Raw genomic sequence first — 17826 nt, forward strand, 5'->3', positions numbered from 1 at the left:
TCAACCATAAATCATTAAATCAATGTGCACAAAAGTCAAAAGTTTTAATTGAGAACACGGTCAAAGGGTGAATAAACAATCAACAATTGACAATTAACATACGTGCAACAGAAGGACGAGCATTTGTTTATATAAGCATAATTTGAAAACCCATACTACCCTACCTCACACACTCACACACACACACACTCACATACACACACATGCATACTGTATGTAATGCAGAGACACCACGCCACCTGCCTGCGTATTTGTTTAAAAGACTGGTGGTTGGTTAATGTTCCAATTAGGAGCTGGCTGGAGATCGTTAAGAAGATGAATGATTCTCTCACACCTTACAGACCCGAGAGAGAGACAGACAGAGGAAGGGAGACTATTTGGATCACCTCATGGCTCGAGTGATGTCATTCTCTTTAACCATTTTTCATAATCCGGGAGAATTGATTTTTATGTTGTTTCAGTACTTCGAGACATAGATACCTTAATTGTAATTGTGCAGGACATACAATGAAATTTAAATGCACTGTCAAGGTACAGACTAGTAATAATACATTAAAAAATTTTAGTAGTTAGTTAGTAGTTTAGTAGTTTAGTAGAAAAAAATCAACAAATCTGTCATTTACAGTCGGTCACAAACCTGGTCACACTGTTTCCTTCAGTGTTTATTCTTAATTTTTTAATATTTTCAACATTGTGTACATTAATACTGAAGACATCCAAATTCTGAAATAACTTAATTATGCTGTCATCAAAAAGTACAACCCAGAATATGTCTTATAATTTGCTTCAATGGCAGTTTTGCTTTTCCTTCACTCTGTGGTCTAGCTCGTCCCAAACCACCACCAACTGGATTCAGACCGGGTGATTGGGGATAAATAGTTCAAATGAGATGGCATGTCGCTGCAAAATGCTGTGATAGCCATGTGGGTTAAGTGTGCCCTCAGTTTTGACTGAATCACCTACAGTGTCACCAGCAAAGCACCCCCACACCATCACACCTCCTCCTCCATGCTTCACGTTGGGAACCATCTATTCACCTTATCTACATCTAGCATCAAATCGAAGAACATGCCATGAGTATAATAAGATATAAAGCATATTCTGGGTTATTTAACATAATTAAACATCATCATAATTCCATATTTGTTCTGTTATAATTTAGTATCCTTAGTATTTATGGATAATGTTGAAAATAATAGAAATAAAGACAACCCCCTGAAGGAGAAGATGTGTCCAAACCTTTCACTGGTAGTATACATGTTATACAACTGTTAACAACTGTTCTTCCTCATCTTTCCAACATTACTCTGCTCTCCTGCTGCACCATAGCTGTGTCAGTGTGAAATAAAACTCTAAATTCACTGAACATATCACCACTTAACCAGGGAGCTTCACACATTTAATCTTCACCCAAATGTCATCCACATGCAGGATCTGACCTGGAGCTTCATCCTACAGTCTGCAGCACATTTATTTCCACATCCTATATATATTACACAGCCATGTGTTGCTTGCTTAGCAATTCGATGTGTGTGATGCTGAAGCGCAGGTCCAGCTGTGTGGTCTGTTACGTTAGTAATGTAGTCCCATGATCCTGACAGAAAAACAGCAGCTAGTATTTAGTGGTAATAAGTGACTAATATTAATGATCCTCATTCAGCCTTGTAAAGTGTTGCTATGCTGTAGAAATAGTGGATTCACTTGGATAGAGGTGATGATTCCAGCCCATTACACTCACTGTAAAGAAGTTATGCTTTGTGTTGACACATCTTAACTGATTAGATACAGTCATTCCATGTATTTAGTCATTATGCACGTGCTTCTTTCTGTCAGTATTCAAACATCTTTCTTAGTGTAGTTTCATTACCTATTATGCTCTTTGTGGTTCGTCATTGGATTTCAGTTCAACAGTTCGTCTCTCACTGCCAGTTACTAAAACTCACTGAATATTTCTTGTTTGTGTGCTTGTGTGTGCCTGTGGGAATGTGTGTGTGTGTGAATACCTTTCACAGGGACCCTCAACGTGCTTCTGAGAGTGAGAAGCATTGCCTCTGTGGACACGGTGGTGTGGACAAAGTCTGGTCATCAAGGCCCAGACTGGAAGAAAGCATTCTTTGATATCAGCCCCAGTGGACCCTTCCAGGTATGGGCTTGGTAATTGCTTTTCTTTCCAACTTACAGAATTACAAAACCATCAGGGCAGCAGTGAAAACGTGCACAGTCATACACTTAAACCAGCTGTGTAATGTTTTAGCTAAATATCTGTCTTTACAGCAGAACACATATCTAAAAGTAGTAATTCTTCTCCTGCCTCTGCACCCTTGCACCAAGCAGCTGAGATGTGTTGCCCGCAGAGGCGTAACTTGACCTTAAGGCCCGATCTGGTCATCTGTTGCTGTACGCTCTCTTCTGGGCTTTCTGCTGTTTGCTTGATGTTGAAAGAACTCATCTGTTGAATTGAAATCAGCCTCCAGCGATCGACTTTTGAGGGTTAATTTACACCACGTGCCATGTCTCGCTCTAAGAAGAAGAAAAAAGGAAGAATTGAATTATACGCGTCTTTGTTCACTTTATTCTTTTCTCTAAGTCATCTCTCTCATCGCTGAGACATTTCCTTTGCTGTAATCTTTTTCTCTCTACAGTGTCTTTTCCCAAGAGGAAGGCAGCCTAGATAGAACGAAGGGGGATTTAATATACTCCGGTGGTTGCTAGGAATGAGTGGAATTCCACAAAGAATTGTGCTTAAAACTCAGTTTGGAATCTGATGAATTTTCCACCAGAGAGTCTCCACAGTGACATTTAAAACCCCAAAGGAGAATAGAAAACCTTGAATTTAGATTTGAGTAAGTGTACGGTGATTCAAATCCTTTTTCACTTTCCAGACAAAATATCAACAGGTATTTAATAAAAAAATAAAGTTTTCAACCGGCAAATTACAGAAAGGTTGGAGAAGGAAGTCACTGCCCTATCAGTGCCTCTGCTGGTAGAAATGAGAGTTTTCCTGCTGGAATCAATAAACAGTAGTTCCACTTTATTATTTATCAAGCTATACAAATTTGTGTGAAAAATTATACTAATGATGGCCATGAAAAGTACGATAAATATGAGCTCTAAGCTTTTATGTGAGAGACTGGACTACATTTTTCATTTATTGAATACATGTGGTTACAGCATTTTGACATTTTAGTACTGTGGGGAGTATTGATAGATGAGGACCTTTGAGTGCTCATTTTCTGCTGAACGTCAGCAGCGAGCCTATCCACATGGTAACCAGAGGATTATTCGTTTCATCAGGAAAGTGCTGATGTTGAGGTGGAGAACAAGGTTTCACACAGATTTAAAAGATCCAAACAGCATGTATGTGTGTAGAGCTACGTACTGTTCTGACCTCTCTGAAGAAAAATAGGAACTAACGCTGTGCAGTTTCGAGAATATATCTAATATCAATTTCTTTCCTGACAGATATTGCGATTTGATTTGCGATTTAATTTAACACGCTCTAAATTAAGAGTATAACATGCCTTTAACTGTAGACCACTCAACTACCTTGTAGTCTAGCAGCTGCAGAGGTTTTAATAATGTTTAAGACTTGTACTTAGACAGTTTCCACCTTTGTTCCACCTCGTTGTCACCTTTGTTCTGCTTTTACATGTCTATTTGCTGTTTCTTTGTACAACTTGATTAGGATTCATAAACCCTGACCGAGAGCCTCAGAGGCACAGCCTCCCCTAGTTTGAGTTGTACAGTGTTTTCTACTTGTTTTGTTTTATCAGAATTGAGGTGTTCTGTAGGCATTCAGTCGATAGTGGGAGAAAATGGTGTGGCAGACATAACAGAGGACATGCGTCTGTTTGAGCAGTGTCTGTTGACACATCATCGAGGTCCCTTTAGCTGTTTGGCAGCTGCGTTTGCAGTTAGCTCTTCCCTGTTGGGATGTGGTCGAGTAAACTAGATGATTCAGTCTTCTTTTTCTGACTGGACAAAATGCTTCCTCTGTCTCGTTCACTTTCCCAGCCGTTCTCACTTATTTTGTGTCCATTTGTGTGTGCGTCTGCCTCACTTTACAGCTCAGCACAGGCAGGAAAAAAGCAAAGCCAAAAATATGACTTTTAGGTTTGTGTGCTTCTACTCTCCTGTGTGTGTGTTTTACTCTTTTTTCTGTTCCTTTTTCTTTTTCTCTCTCTGCTCATCTGTGTCTCTGGCCCAAAGCTGCGATGGGCAGACCGGTCAGGTCGATTCCTGCCATGGTCTGTTTTACACCTCTTTGTCTCAAGGCTGATGGCTAATGGCTCTAAGATCAACACACTCGAGAAAGAGTCCAGCAGTTCGTAGACTTCCATACATGCACATTCCTTCTCCGTGTATCTTGTCTGTCTCTGCACAAATAAAACCACATGCATGAACGCTGTGTTAGATTCACATGTGCATGTACACACGCACCAGTCTCCTAGCCCCTGCAGCAATTAGCTATGACAGGTCAATTAACAGGCTTATTTATGAGCAAGGGATGCCTGCTAGTTGTGTTGTAATGATTCCAGATACTCTCTGTACGTGCATGGGGGAAATTGAATTCATGATGAATGTGAGCTGAAGGCCTTAGCTGGGGGCTGCATTTGCTCTTCATTAACTGTGTGTCTGCAACACTGTTTCTTCCACCATTAAAGGGACAATTAATGCTGAAAGAGTGGACTTAGTTTATATTTTAGGATTTTATTGTGTTTGCACGTTAACCAGTTTCCTCTTAGTGATACTCACTAACACTTAGACCAGTGATGAGGTTGCGGTTGCAGTTTTTTTTATTTATAATTAAATCATTATATTTCTGGCTGGAAGTGCTTTTATTTTGAAATATTATAATATTTGTGGTGTTGCATCACACGATGGCTATAAAGTAAGGAATGTTTGTCACAATGTCTGTTCCTGCTTTGTTGACATTGCTCACATCTCACTTGCTTATATTAGAGTTTGTGTCCTGAAATGTCATTTTCAGTATGGGTACCTACATCACAGCATGCGTTTCCTACTTCACAATTAGTTTGTTTTCTTCAGGACTTTCACTAACTTCCTCATGTGGAGCCTAAAGCAAAGCATGTGCACATGAAGTCCATGGGGAATGGCGTTTTATATGATATCGATTTGAAAACAATTAAATGTTCAGCCCCACAGTTTATCCACACTGTGCCAGGAGAGGCAGTCATCAGGCCAAGCCTCCAGACTGCATCTTTGCACTGTTAAAGCAGTCAGCGTAATCAGTCCAGACACCTTAACATGCTGGTAATGAATAGGAATTATACAGTCAAGAAGAGCACAACAATCAGAACTGTGTATAGGTGTTTGTGGACAAAGCAGGGGGTCTTTTAGAGGCAGACAAAGTGGGTGTGTGAACAAGGGAGAATGAGACGTGAGTGTGTTTGTGTCACCTACAAGGCACTTAGTGCATCTGAAATATTCATTCTCCCTTTTTCATTGTGACTTGGGCAAAGGCGAGGTGAGGCAAGATGACTGGATGAATTAGGAAAGATGCATATGAAAGCAGCTGTCTCCTTGGCAACTGAATGTTGGCTTGTATAGGACTCATTTTTCTCTTGTCTTTATATTTTCCTTGTGTGGCATTTCATGCTTGTACTTTATTGTTTGTCCATTGCATCACATAATTGCATGAGAATGATGTACTCAGTCACATTTATGCATGCATAGGTCTGTCTAAGCCATCACGTTTCGGTGTGTGGTCTTGATCACACATGACCTGGTTGTGGTTCTCATTCATGTTTCATTGAAGAACAGTAGTGTGGAGGTTATCGGTAAAATCTGAGCCTGGTTGGAGAGACAAACAGCGTTGTTTTGTAATGAAAGCAAAAATGTAAAAAAAACACTGATGGCCTTTCCTTGTTTGTTTGTACTGTACACACACTCAAATTTTAACTTCGAACGTTTGACATGGAGAAGAGGATGTATTAAAATCACTTTACCAACTGATTAGGATCTTCATATCAATGAAGTTGATTGTGCTAACCAAGTAAATTCACACAGGACACATTATTGTTTGTTTCGCTGCATGGTTCTATAGACACTTCACATCCTTTTAGGTGCATTTTCATAACTTCAACAGACTTTTCAGCTCTTCAGGTTGCCTTTTCTGTTTAACACACATACACATAGCGACCACTGCTGTGTAACTGAGTTGATAAATAATGTAGGGGGCATGCAGCCTTGATCCTAGAACCAGCCAGAGGAAGCAAGCTCATAAACATACTTTTGTTTCTTTCTCTCTCTCTTTCCCTCCTGTCTTACTACGCTCTGTCATGTATGGAGCTCCCCAAGGGGCTGATGAAATAAAATAAGAAGGGTGAACCCCATTTCTCTCTCTACTCCGTACCCGTCAGTCTCTCTCAAGTTTCCTCCTTCCTCACCCCTCCCCTCTGCTCTACCTCCTACTTTTACCTCTGCTATCATCACCCTCTGTTGGTCTTATCCTCCAGCCTCCCTGTCATCGCCCAATCTGTGTCTTTCATTCTCCCTCTGTGTCTCCCACTGTCTCTGAGGAGTATTGGTTTCCTTGTAATAAATAAGTATGATTGAGCTGTCTGCTGTTGACAGTGGGAATTACCTGAGACAGTTGCTGAAGTTGTGTTGTTCTACTTAAATTCTCAAAAAGTTAGGTTAGCTTTTTTCGTTGTTATGGCTCACTGTGTCTAAAACAATTGGCAGTGATGCTCATGAGGGAGGAGATGACTTTTAGTTGAGGGGAATGGCTTAGGCACTGCTGTTTTTTACAAGTATATGATGCAAGGACTGGTAGCCTTTGGCAACTAAATAGTATCCATGTGCAAGCAGTGTGCAGTGAATATTTACAAATCTGACGCAACAAGTTTGTTCTAAAAACACCTGTGACTGAATAGATGCATGTAACCTTGGTCTAATGTGCTCGAATGTATTTGAACCCATTCATATAAGTCTGTTGTCGCTGTTCACTACAGTCTGCAGCTGCACTGAGACAGACTGAATTCCCATGTGGGTTAAACCAGTGTTACTGTGTTGGTCAGTCAGCATCAGCCCCGATTAACAGGCCTGGAAATGAAGACTAGACATTGTACTGAATTCAGCAGCTGACTGACAGCTTTGTATTTCTCTACAGCTGAAGACAGCAATAACATATATTCCCAAGATAAAGAAGCAGTGTTAGCTTCACATTGTCCACTATCTAATATATAGATAAGAGAAATTTCCCCTTAAACAACATTCATGACTTTCTAATTCAGCTGAATTCCCAGAGGATTGCTTTGTGAAGTAGATGTTATTTGCAGTGACTGCATATTGGTGCTTGTTTCATTCCAGCTTCGTGTCGAGAGCGTGTCCATGGAGAACGTAAACTTTCTAGTCCTGTGCACAGCTCACTGACTGCATACACCGAAGGCCTTTGAGGTGCTGCCACTCGTCTGCATTTCCCCTGTCTTTGTGCTCGGTCCAACAAAAGTAATGATGTCTTTGAGCACAGCTTCCCTTCCTGCCTCTCTAAAACAAGAGCTGTAGCCCGGCCAGTGGCTTGCATTAATACAAGGCCTTTATTGTGAACAGGGTTAGAGTCAATAGATAAGGAAGCATTGGAGTTTAAATTGTTTACTGTGTGTAGGCCATGATTACTTCTGTGTGTATTCAAGTTGTAAATTCATGAGATGCAAAAAAAAAAACTGTCACTTCATGCTGTTATATATTGTCAGTCAGCATCTGTGGTGATTTCTGTTGTTTAGTGTTGTTATTGGTCCATCAAGCCACCATCTGTCACACTTCTTAATGTTTTCCTAGTCATATTCCTGTTTAAAGCTAAAATAATCCTCCTGAACTGGCCAAGCTATGAAGCAGAAAATACATTTACACATAAAACCAATGGGAAAAAAGGTAACATGTCGTAGTAGATTATTTGTGTCCCCACTCGCTCCTGTGTGGATTACCCAGAGGCCATCTGTGTTCCTTGCAGTGTTTGGTACCTGGGGGGCTTGTTGGAAACCAGGCCAACCCACATTTGTGTGCCTCACACTGCAGCGACTCTTCTGCGCTGGTATTTCAAAGCTGTCTCTGTATATCTCTCTGACTTAAACACACACTCACTCTCTTTTTTTTTTTTTTTTTTTTTTACTCCATCCCATGGATGTGTCCCCTCTGGTATGTGGACAGCACATCAATGGGAACATTAAAGGTTACAAGGTTCGACAAAACGACACATTCACAACTCCAACCTGACACTTGACTGTACACCTTTTGGTCCCCGCAGTCATACACATGCACGCACATAGACACATGTACACTCACATGAGGTGTCTCACACAAACGCACTCTTACAACAACAACTGGGATTTCAGAGATTTTTGCACATAATTTTGAACAAGAGGTCTTGTGGTCTCTTTCCTAGTATTTGGTAAATGTCAAAGTTAAATATCAACCACATTAGTTATAGCAGGAGTCGTTTATGGCACATAACCCTATATTTACATCCCACAATGTCGTGACCCCAGCATTCAGAGACTTGTCCATAATTTTTAGCTAAGCATTCTTTAAAACTAAACACATAGCAATTATGAAAAAGTGTGCTGCTTGATATTTCTTTATTTAAAATATCTGGCAAATATCAATAGTCAGTGTCAGTCATAAAACTATTTCATGATCTTGTAACAAGCAAACTTACCGTTCTCAAGGGTGAGGAACTCTGAGATGTTCTAGCACAATGCAGAGGAAGTGTGAGGCACTGTTGGCACAGGAGACTCTCACTTTGGCTTAATCTGTCAGCAGTGAAAGGGCAGAGGACTGTTTCCAGAAAAATAAACACCTAAAATCATTGTTTTGCCATCCTGTGTTGCATGGCAGGATATTGCATTGCTTTGTGCTTGTGCCATTCTGTTTGATATCTTCGAGGAAATTATTATGCCTGCACGATTGTGTTGTTTTATGTAGCCTAAAAGGAGATGGCTATTTGTGCTGTGTGTTGGTGTGTCAAGGCCACTGTATGTCTGGACTTTATTCACCCACTTAGATTCATCACTGTGTCTAATTATACAACAATGTGCTGTCTCATGCTTGCAGGTATACAAAGGAAGCCACATAGAGATCCTGTAGTGTGTTATGCTGGTTCTATTAGCGCCACAAATTTACATACAGAATAGGACTTGGGGAAGAAAGTACATAAGTAAAAGTAAATGTTAACCACAGCCATGAAGTGAAGAAACAGCGTTGCAGTATTTATAAATTAGATGACCATGTCCTTTTGACCAATTAGCCTCTTCCTTCCACTACCGATGAATTTCCCTCACAGCTACCCTCTGCCTAACAAATCAAATAATCCTTTTGCACAAATGAGCCGACCAGCTAAACCCATCCAGTCTGTGCTGCTGCTGCACTTCTTTTCTTCCAATAAGCTTCAAGGTTCTTCTAATTATTTTATTTATTCATTCAAAGAAGATCTCTGGGGCTAAATTAGAAACCAAGCAGGGAAGAGGTGGTGCAGCTCTTGTGTTTCCCTCCCCTTTATGAACCTTGTTGAAAGGGCTCTCTATCTGAGGAGGAAGAGAAAGTAAAATTGCAGAGAGAGAAACAGAAAATGGTTTAGGCTGCCTAAAGTGTATAGACACTTGGGCAAGTTTGTAGGTGTTTAGGACAAGAGTCAGTTTATATTCATACAATAGCAAATACAAAGATCAGCTGATCAGCTTAGGCCAAGCAAACCAAGCTAGGATAGGGTTCATTTTTAAGGAGCCACAGTAACTGAGCCAGAGGTTGCTCAGACTATAGGTGAGGGAGGTTATACATTTCTACCAACGTTGCCTGTTTAACCTTAACTTGGATTTTCCTGATTACACTGCAGAGGCCGTCTGGGGAAACTACTTCACATGCACAGTCATGCTGCTCCTTGTCTGTGCCAGTGAATGGGTTATTGGTTTCTGCCCAGTGGATTTCTGTTTGATACCAGACATACAGCTGTTGTTAGGAGCTAATGGCACAAGACTAGCAGATTAAAACATAGGTAATGGAATACGTCAGTGAGAGATTGTTACCATGGTGTACTCTCCCCTATTCTTCACTTTTCATTAGCCGAAAATATAAATGGGGTCAAGTCTGGCTTTTCTCTGTGGTGAGTCAGAGCCGGAATCATTGAAGCCAACTTTGCTCTGGCTTCATATATTTACACACAAATTGATTGCAGACCTGCTCTGCCTGTTTCTTAGGTTAAATACTCCACCACAGCATGTTGGTGTTAACAGATGGAGTTTTAAAGTCAGGCCAGTCATGCATATTTGCCACCCCTCCATGCGTGCACCTGCTCACTCTGTTAACCTCTATGTGTTCAGACGTTGTTATACGGGTACTTTTACCACCATATTCACATACACACAGTCACACCTGCTCCTCTTTCTGATATGCTGGAGTGATTCGCGGGTTAAGAGCCTTGCTGAAGGGTTAGTTGGTAGATATAGTGGAAATTGGGGCTATATGTATAAGCCCACGCACCAATTTGTGCATGTAGCGCATTTCTGTAGAAGCCACTTAACAGATAGCAGATTAAAAAAGCCATTTTTACTGTAGGATTGAAATCTCTCAGACATGATTACACAGGCAGCACTTTAACTATCATATTAAAATTGAACATTATAAAACACCACCATTTGCAGTTATAGGCAATAACAACTGCAGTGGCGAGAGCTGCTTTTGTTGTTATTTTGGAGCAAAAAAAAAAAACTTTCCCTTGTTTATTTGCTTGTTCTCTCCTCATATTCCAGACAGAATACGCTTGGTTTTTGATTAGCTGGGTGCGATGGGCTTTTGGTGCCGTGGTACACCACAGTAATTAGGCTGTCAGTCAAAACCAGATGGCTGGTGGCTAAAATGAGGAAGTCGCCTGCAAAGTTTTATTCTGTTTGTTGTTGCGGGTCCACAAATTATGGCTTAGGACCACAACTTGTTAATACTTAATACTAAAGCTACCTGCACATTGTTATTATATTTTCTGTGCAGTGTTTAAAATGTATCAGCATAATGTGATTTTTTTTTTCCCTAGTTCTTTGTGTTTATATGTAAATCGTTGCTGTTTAATTATGGTTTACTCTAAGAGCCAAACAAAATACAGACTAAAGAATTGGTCATTCATGAAAAATTATATAATTAATATGCAGTGTCTGACATACTCACTGAGCAGCCGTGTGTCTTTGTCTCTTCTCTGAACAGATTGTGTTTGAAGGAATTCGGGGCCCGAGTTTCGAGGGGGATATTGCCATCGACGACGTGTCCATCACCTTAGGGAAGTGCAAGCAGGAGAACACTGTAGCCAGCGCAGGTAAGACAGGTAAGATAGTGTTTTTTGAGTGGAGAAACTTAAAGACACAGAGAAACACAAATAAGCATCTGTGATTATTTGTTTCCCCACTCATTGCGTGTGCAGTAACATTCAGGAGAACTAAAATAAGGAAAGCAATATTATTCCTAATGGTCTAAAAAGTGTTGTTAGCTTTTTTGTTCTCTGCAGACATGCCAATAAAGTACTTGCTAAGAAGCTGAAACACAGCTCAATTAAACTGAGTTGAACGGAATTGATTTCAGCAGAAAATAAATTAATTGAGGGGCAGTGGGGAAGGGAATTACTGAGGCACAATTTTCAAAGGAACAATAGAAAAAGAACTAAACATCCTCTTTAGTGTGGAAATATGGCGCAGAGAGAAAATGCTGCTAGTGTGGGGGCTGTAGGCATACAAGTGGACACCACAGGGCACCCGCATGGAGGCGAGCTAGGAGCCTCATCATCATTTGTGCTCGTTCTTCCTCATCTATCATTTTATTTACTTCACATTTCCCTCCATCGTGTCTCCCTCTCACTTCCCACAATACACCACTGCCTCCTCCATATTGACCTTCATTATTTTCTTTTACCTCCTGTTCTGTTAGCCTACTGCACTTTATTATTCGTATCCCTCTGGAACATCTTTAACAGCTCTCGTTATTTACCCCTAAGAGAGAAAGAGAGAGTGGATGATGAGGAAGTGTGTGAGACCTTGATGTTCACTCTAAAAACTGACCACGATTTCTCCTCACTACTCACACCGACATCCCAGACAAGTCAAACCCAGTTAAGAATACCAGGATACTCCTCGTAAAGGTCCTCTTTGCCTTAAGTTTAAATGTTAAAGAAAAATCAGTCAGCTTCAGTGAATCAGTGCATATGAGCATGTGGAAAAAGACTGAAATAGCCTAGAGGGTGGGGGAGTAGCAGAGAGGAGACAGAGGCAGAGAAAAGGTCAAAGACAGAGAGTGACCAAAAGTAGGTGTGGGTGTGAGTGTTTCTGAGTATGTGTGTGCAGCAGGCGAAGAGAGAGTCGAAGGGAGAAACAGGTCCAAGAACCAAAAGAAGAAAGAGAATATGAGACTAAAACCTGCCAGCAGTTTAGCTCCAGTAAGAGCTGCCCTCTGCGAGCCAAGATGTGCGCACAAACACACACACACAGGCACATAATCATCATTAATGTGCGTGTAGAGACACTGGCGGATGGAGTGAATAATAGATGAAGGTGTAAACAGGAAGAGGAAAGCTCTCGAGTTCTCTGCGTGTGCATGTGCATGTGTGTCCTGCAGGTTTTGTGCAGGCAAAGACATACAGTGCAGACAGATGGGTAATTATCAGAGTGTTTGTCACTGTAAGAAACACAAACGAGTCTGTCCTGAGTACAGATTTCTGTGGAGTTGGTGAGGGACACTGAGGATTACAGGAGGATTAAACTCAACTCATGTTTGAAAGGTATGATGAATTTAGAGGGAACAGCTCACGGTAAATTGAAGACTCAAGTAGTTGCACAGGATATCAAGCACGGCTTCTTATAATCTGTCCCCATTACATAGACCATTAGATTTTAGATGGAGACTTTAGCTAAGTTTAGGCCAGTTGTGGCTGTTTCAAGGGTTAATACTTTTGGGATTAAGATTAGAATTAGTTTATGTTAGGTTAAAGTTGTGAGGAGTTCCTCCTAACTATGGTGTGTATGTGTTTTCAATGAAGACTTACTGTACAGTTTTAGTTTAACTCGCAGAGCTCCGTCTAGTTCTATGGTTTGTGCCTGTAGAAGAAGAGCAGCGTTGATGGAAAATGAGCTCATCACTTTCTGTTTTACTTTAACTAACCTTGCTCTTAACTTGCTTCCTCCTCATTGCTCTACTTTCACATTCAATTCAATCCTGGGCATCATATTCTGAGAACCTCCCAAGTACAGGTACAGGGTTATTTGTAAGACTGCAGAGATTAGATGACTTGGAACAATAGTGATGTCACTGTCTGATTGACACTGAGACAATGATCCCAAACATAAGAGCAAGTCCAGACCTAAACTGGCCGTTAAGTTGAGTGGACAAATGGTTTCACATTGGAGATTTAATTATTAGAAAAACTTTTTTTGCTTAAAAAAATGTGAAAATGTGAAACAGTTTAGTTTGAGACAGAAATAGAAGAAATTAGGAAATTAGTTTTTCACAGCACTGTACTGTAGATGAGTTAAAGAAAATGAATGTTGAAGTAGTTTAGACTATTTTATATATACATAAAAAGCTAAAATGTAATTATCCTGTGACACAAACTTTAGACAGACTGGTAAATTACTGGGACAGTAAATGAGTTTGTTCAGTCTCACGGTGCAGTGAAAACACAGATTTAAACTGAGATGACTGTAGAATGAAATATGTGAAGCCGTCCAAATCCTTTACACACATACTGTACTTCAACCTGATGCTTACGTCCACTGTAATCCGTTATTTATTTAAGTTGAAGTTTTTAAACTCTAAGACAGACAGGCAGAGATTTAAAACGCCATATTTCAATTTAATCTGCTGCCTGCAAACTGTGTGTGTATGTGGGAGTGTGCACATGTGTGTCTGCTGCGTACGGACCTTAGCTTTATTATAAATACTGATTTTCTGTCTGGAGGATGGATCCTTGATATGAAATCATATTGATCTTTTTAATACCCACGTTTTATTTATGAAACTCTTTGTTTGAGCAGCTGACATGTGCGCCTTGCTGCTGCATTTCTAGCAGCGTTTTGTATGTAGAGTATTTAGATGAAGAGAACAAGCAGCTTTTTTTATACTGTTTACATTAAGATTTTAACATGAATAAATGAAATGGAAAACTTAGGAAGGTCTCATGAAACATCAAATTACAGCTAGAAGAGAGGTCCCGTATCCAACTGTGCACATACATTAAGAAACAACAAAATCAATCCATCACATACCGGTGATGATGACATCAATCGTAACATTTTCTCTTGTTAAAATCTTAAAGCTGTCATGACAGTGTGTGGGATCTCAGTGGTGAATCTCTGGTTCTCTTTTCTGTTATTTCACTCACCCACGCTCTCTCTCTCTCTCTCTCTCTCTCTCTCTACTTCCTCCCTTCATTTTTCGCTCTAACAGTCTTTTTTTTCCTTTACATGAACTATTACAAGCTCGTTTTTTCTCCAACCCTCCTCCTAATTGTAAAATTGGTAACATAGCTCTGTATGTTCACGCTTCTTGTTATGCTGAAGAAACTCCCATGGCTCTGCACTCAGCCTCAGGCTGAAGGACACCCTTAGCCCCAAAAGATAAATATAGAAATGGACAGTTATGTATTTGGCACGTGGTTAAAGTAACATCAGGCCTGTGTTGTTTACAAAGGACAGAGCTAGAAATGTCATGTAAAATAGTTCAAAACAATAAGATAAATTAGTTATTACCACAGTAATCTGCAAGTTCTATAACCACAATGAAATTCAGTTTGTTTATATGGTCTCATGGCACTTTACAGTGTTTAAGATCTTACAAAATATAACTGTATACAGAATTATATAGAAATCACAACAACCCCACTGAGCAGCACCAGGAGACAATGAAGATGAAAACTTAAATTACTATTTAGCATCTGGTTACAATATGTTTCTTATTTTCAGCTATAAACTGAGGCGACAACTCTTTTCTTTTTTTTGTTTCTGTAGTTCTGATCGGTGGATCACACTCGCTCCCATTGGCCAGCTGGCTGACCTTTGGCCTTTCCTGCTTCCTGTTGCTGCTCGTCAGATGATGACCACTTCTCTCTACGCCGCCTGTCTGTGCCGACAGACGCTGCCCTGACTCGCGCTCTTTCTTCTCTTTCTACCCCCCTGTCCTCTACTCACTGTGCCCGTCTCCTCACCTGTCGAGCAGCTAGCCTTCATTTCGTCTTGCTTAGATAAATAGTAACAAACTATTTGTCTCCTCCTTTTCTTTCTTTGAACATTTCTCCCCAACGCACTCAATATAACCAACTGATGCTCATACTGTATTTAAAGTGAACATAGTTAATGATCTTTGTCAGTCAGACTTCATATTCTCTCCTTTGTCAGTCTAAGTATCTGATTAGATTCATGTTACCCATGTCGACGTGTCACTTTGTCACCCTTTCCTCTCCTTCGTCAACCCTTTTCATGCATACATGTACCCCCTCGTGTATCTCCACTCCCTCGAACAGCAGTTCTCGACTTCCCCTCGCCCCTATTCCCCAGACACACCAAAGTGTCGGACACTCTACCAAAGATGACAAAGGACCTGAGGGAATAAAAGGATGGAACACGGATTCCAGGAAGAAAACGAAAAAGAGAGAGAGAAAGCGAGGAAAATCCTTCTTTTTCACAGAAACCGTCTCCCCTTCTGTCCAAACCTTTGGGACCACGGGAGCTTCTGAATGACAAAGAGACGGATGGAAATAAAAACTGATGGATGAATGAATGAATAAACAAATGAGTGGTGTGAGGAGAGGACAAACCAGACAGAGGAAAAAAGAAGGGGGCTCTCGGTAGCCTCTCTGCTTGCCACAAGAGACGTACCTCAGTGCGGATTATACGTGTACATTTATCTATATATAAATATATATATTAAATATAACAAAGTTTAAAGTAAAACACAACTAGGACAGTGGAGGACTTTACAAAGTGAAATTAAAGAAGCACAACATTTATAAAATCTGCTGTTCCTTTGGGTTTTATTCAACTTATTATGTGATGTTGCAATTTGTCAGACCTACTCAATGTTTTTGATATTTTGAATTTTGTTTTGTTATGTTTATGGCGTTATCAGGGTGAAGGGCAATGGGTAATAAAGTATTATATTAATATTTATGAGAGGAAGATATTTGTGGTCAAGAACCTGAATTGAGCATGTGGAGGGAAAAGCAAAGAGGACCGAAGCCCACCTGCACAGAAAGCTCAACATTATTATTATTTTTTTTTTATAGCACCTACACTCCTAGTACAGAACACACACACACTCAGTTTTTCTGATAGCTCACTCTCTGCCTCACACACACACACACACATCTCATTTGTGAATGACAGAAGGAAAACCACAGATGGTAGATGCAACTTTCACATTCCTCCTCGCTTCTCATAAACTTCCTGTCACTGGACATCATGACTCAGATGTCTGGAGTTTTCAACCACAACATGCTTCTAATGAGCAAGAGGAAAAACATGTGGTGCGGTGCAGGAGGCAGAAAAGAGCCTGGAGTGAGTTCAGACGAACATATGATAACAGAATGCTTCCTTCTCCACAGGTTTTTGAATGTCGTGAAATTCCCAAACACTGGCAGGTGTGAGTGTGGATTGTAGATCAGGTTCTTTGTCATTGTTCAGTTCACGTTGAATGTCTGCAGTGTCAACAGCTTCCATAATCACATAGATATGATTGTTAAGATTAAGCAATACTCATATCTATCCCCTACAGTATATACAGTAGTTTGATTGCATTTAATTTGGCTATGTAAGCTAGCGATTCATCATTTCCTGAACAGTATGTGCTGTTTGCATCCTGCTTCACCTGTCACACTACTCCAGTAACTGAGCTGTTTGTATTTGCCGATTTGCTTCGTTACCATGTACATTACCTGTGAACCAGTCTTTTCAACACTTCATGTACTTCCTGTCTGTCATGTCATGTTGAGTTGATCATTGCACTTTTTCATGTAGTCGATAAAAGCTGTATTATAATTTTCATCATATTCAATCATAAATGGACATAGCATACAGACATCATGTGCCTATTTGACTTACTAGTTTCCATGTTAAGCTTGGTTATATGTAGAAAATCAAATGGTATCATTGCCAGGGTTTAGTTCCCACAAAGGTCTGTAAGGCATGTTGGACGACTCTGTGAAGTGCCAGTTATTTGAAATCTCCTGTAAGACGCTCGCAATATAGCAAAAATGTTGAGTTTTGTCTGTTATTTATTTAAGTTATCTCTGTCCGATAGGTATCAATGAAACCAGTTTCAGCAAATTATGTTTATATAGAACTAAACATGATCACAGTACAATTTTATGGAGAAAGTCATGATCCTGTTATGATGCAAAGTATTTTTTGGCTAATGACGTTTTACGTTTATTACTGAAAAGAGAGTCGCAAGGAGCAGGTTGGGGTGAATGGATGACCCAGGACTTACAAACCGCACGACTTGAGTAAGGTTATGGTTGGGTTTAGGCCAGAAAAGCACTTCAGGTGGGGTTACAGAAAGGTTTGTGTGTTTTTCTGTCTTTCTAATGATCTTTGCCGCATCGTTCATCAGTGCTGTGATGCCTGAACGATAAAACCTGTAATGACGCTGTTTTTAAACTGTGAGATCGGACATTTATACAGAAAATGGGATGTTGCAGATCAGATATTTTGGTGGACAGAGAGACATATATGTACACACTACATGTGTACATGTATGGGGGGAGCTGTAGTTCAGTTGGTAGGGCAGTGGGCAGTTGTCTCCAAACCCCAGGGTTGACTGCTGGCTTCCCAGCTCCCCCTG

The 17826-nt window shown here is 40.3% G+C and overlaps 1 protein-coding gene across 2 annotated transcripts in view; it reads left to right on the forward strand.

Annotated features, from left to right (window-relative positions):
• Nucleotides 1-17217, forward strand: part of LOC113173950 (MAM domain-containing glycosylphosphatidylinositol anchor protein 1) — a 130509-nt gene extending 113292 nt beyond the window's left edge. Inside the window, exons 16-18 of one of the 2 annotated variants that reach the window (XM_026377555.1) lie at nucleotides 2013-2143; nucleotides 11212-11329; nucleotides 14997-17217. In XM_026377555.1, coding sequence (XP_026233340.1) covers nucleotides 2013-2143; nucleotides 11212-11329; nucleotides 14997-15082 — 335 coding nt within the window. In that variant the 3' untranslated portion in view covers nucleotides 15083-17217. The remainder of the gene's footprint in view (nucleotides 1-2012; nucleotides 2144-11211; nucleotides 11330-14996) is intronic. The other variant, XM_026377556.1, reaches the window with a different exon arrangement.
• Nucleotides 17218-17826: the final 609 nt, after the last annotated feature.

This window comes from Anabas testudineus, chromosome 3 (genome assembly GCF_900324465.2).
Source record: "Anabas testudineus chromosome 3, fAnaTes1.2, whole genome shotgun sequence".
In the NCBI taxonomy this organism is placed as follows: Eukaryota; Metazoa; Chordata; class Actinopteri; order Anabantiformes; family Anabantidae; genus Anabas; species Anabas testudineus.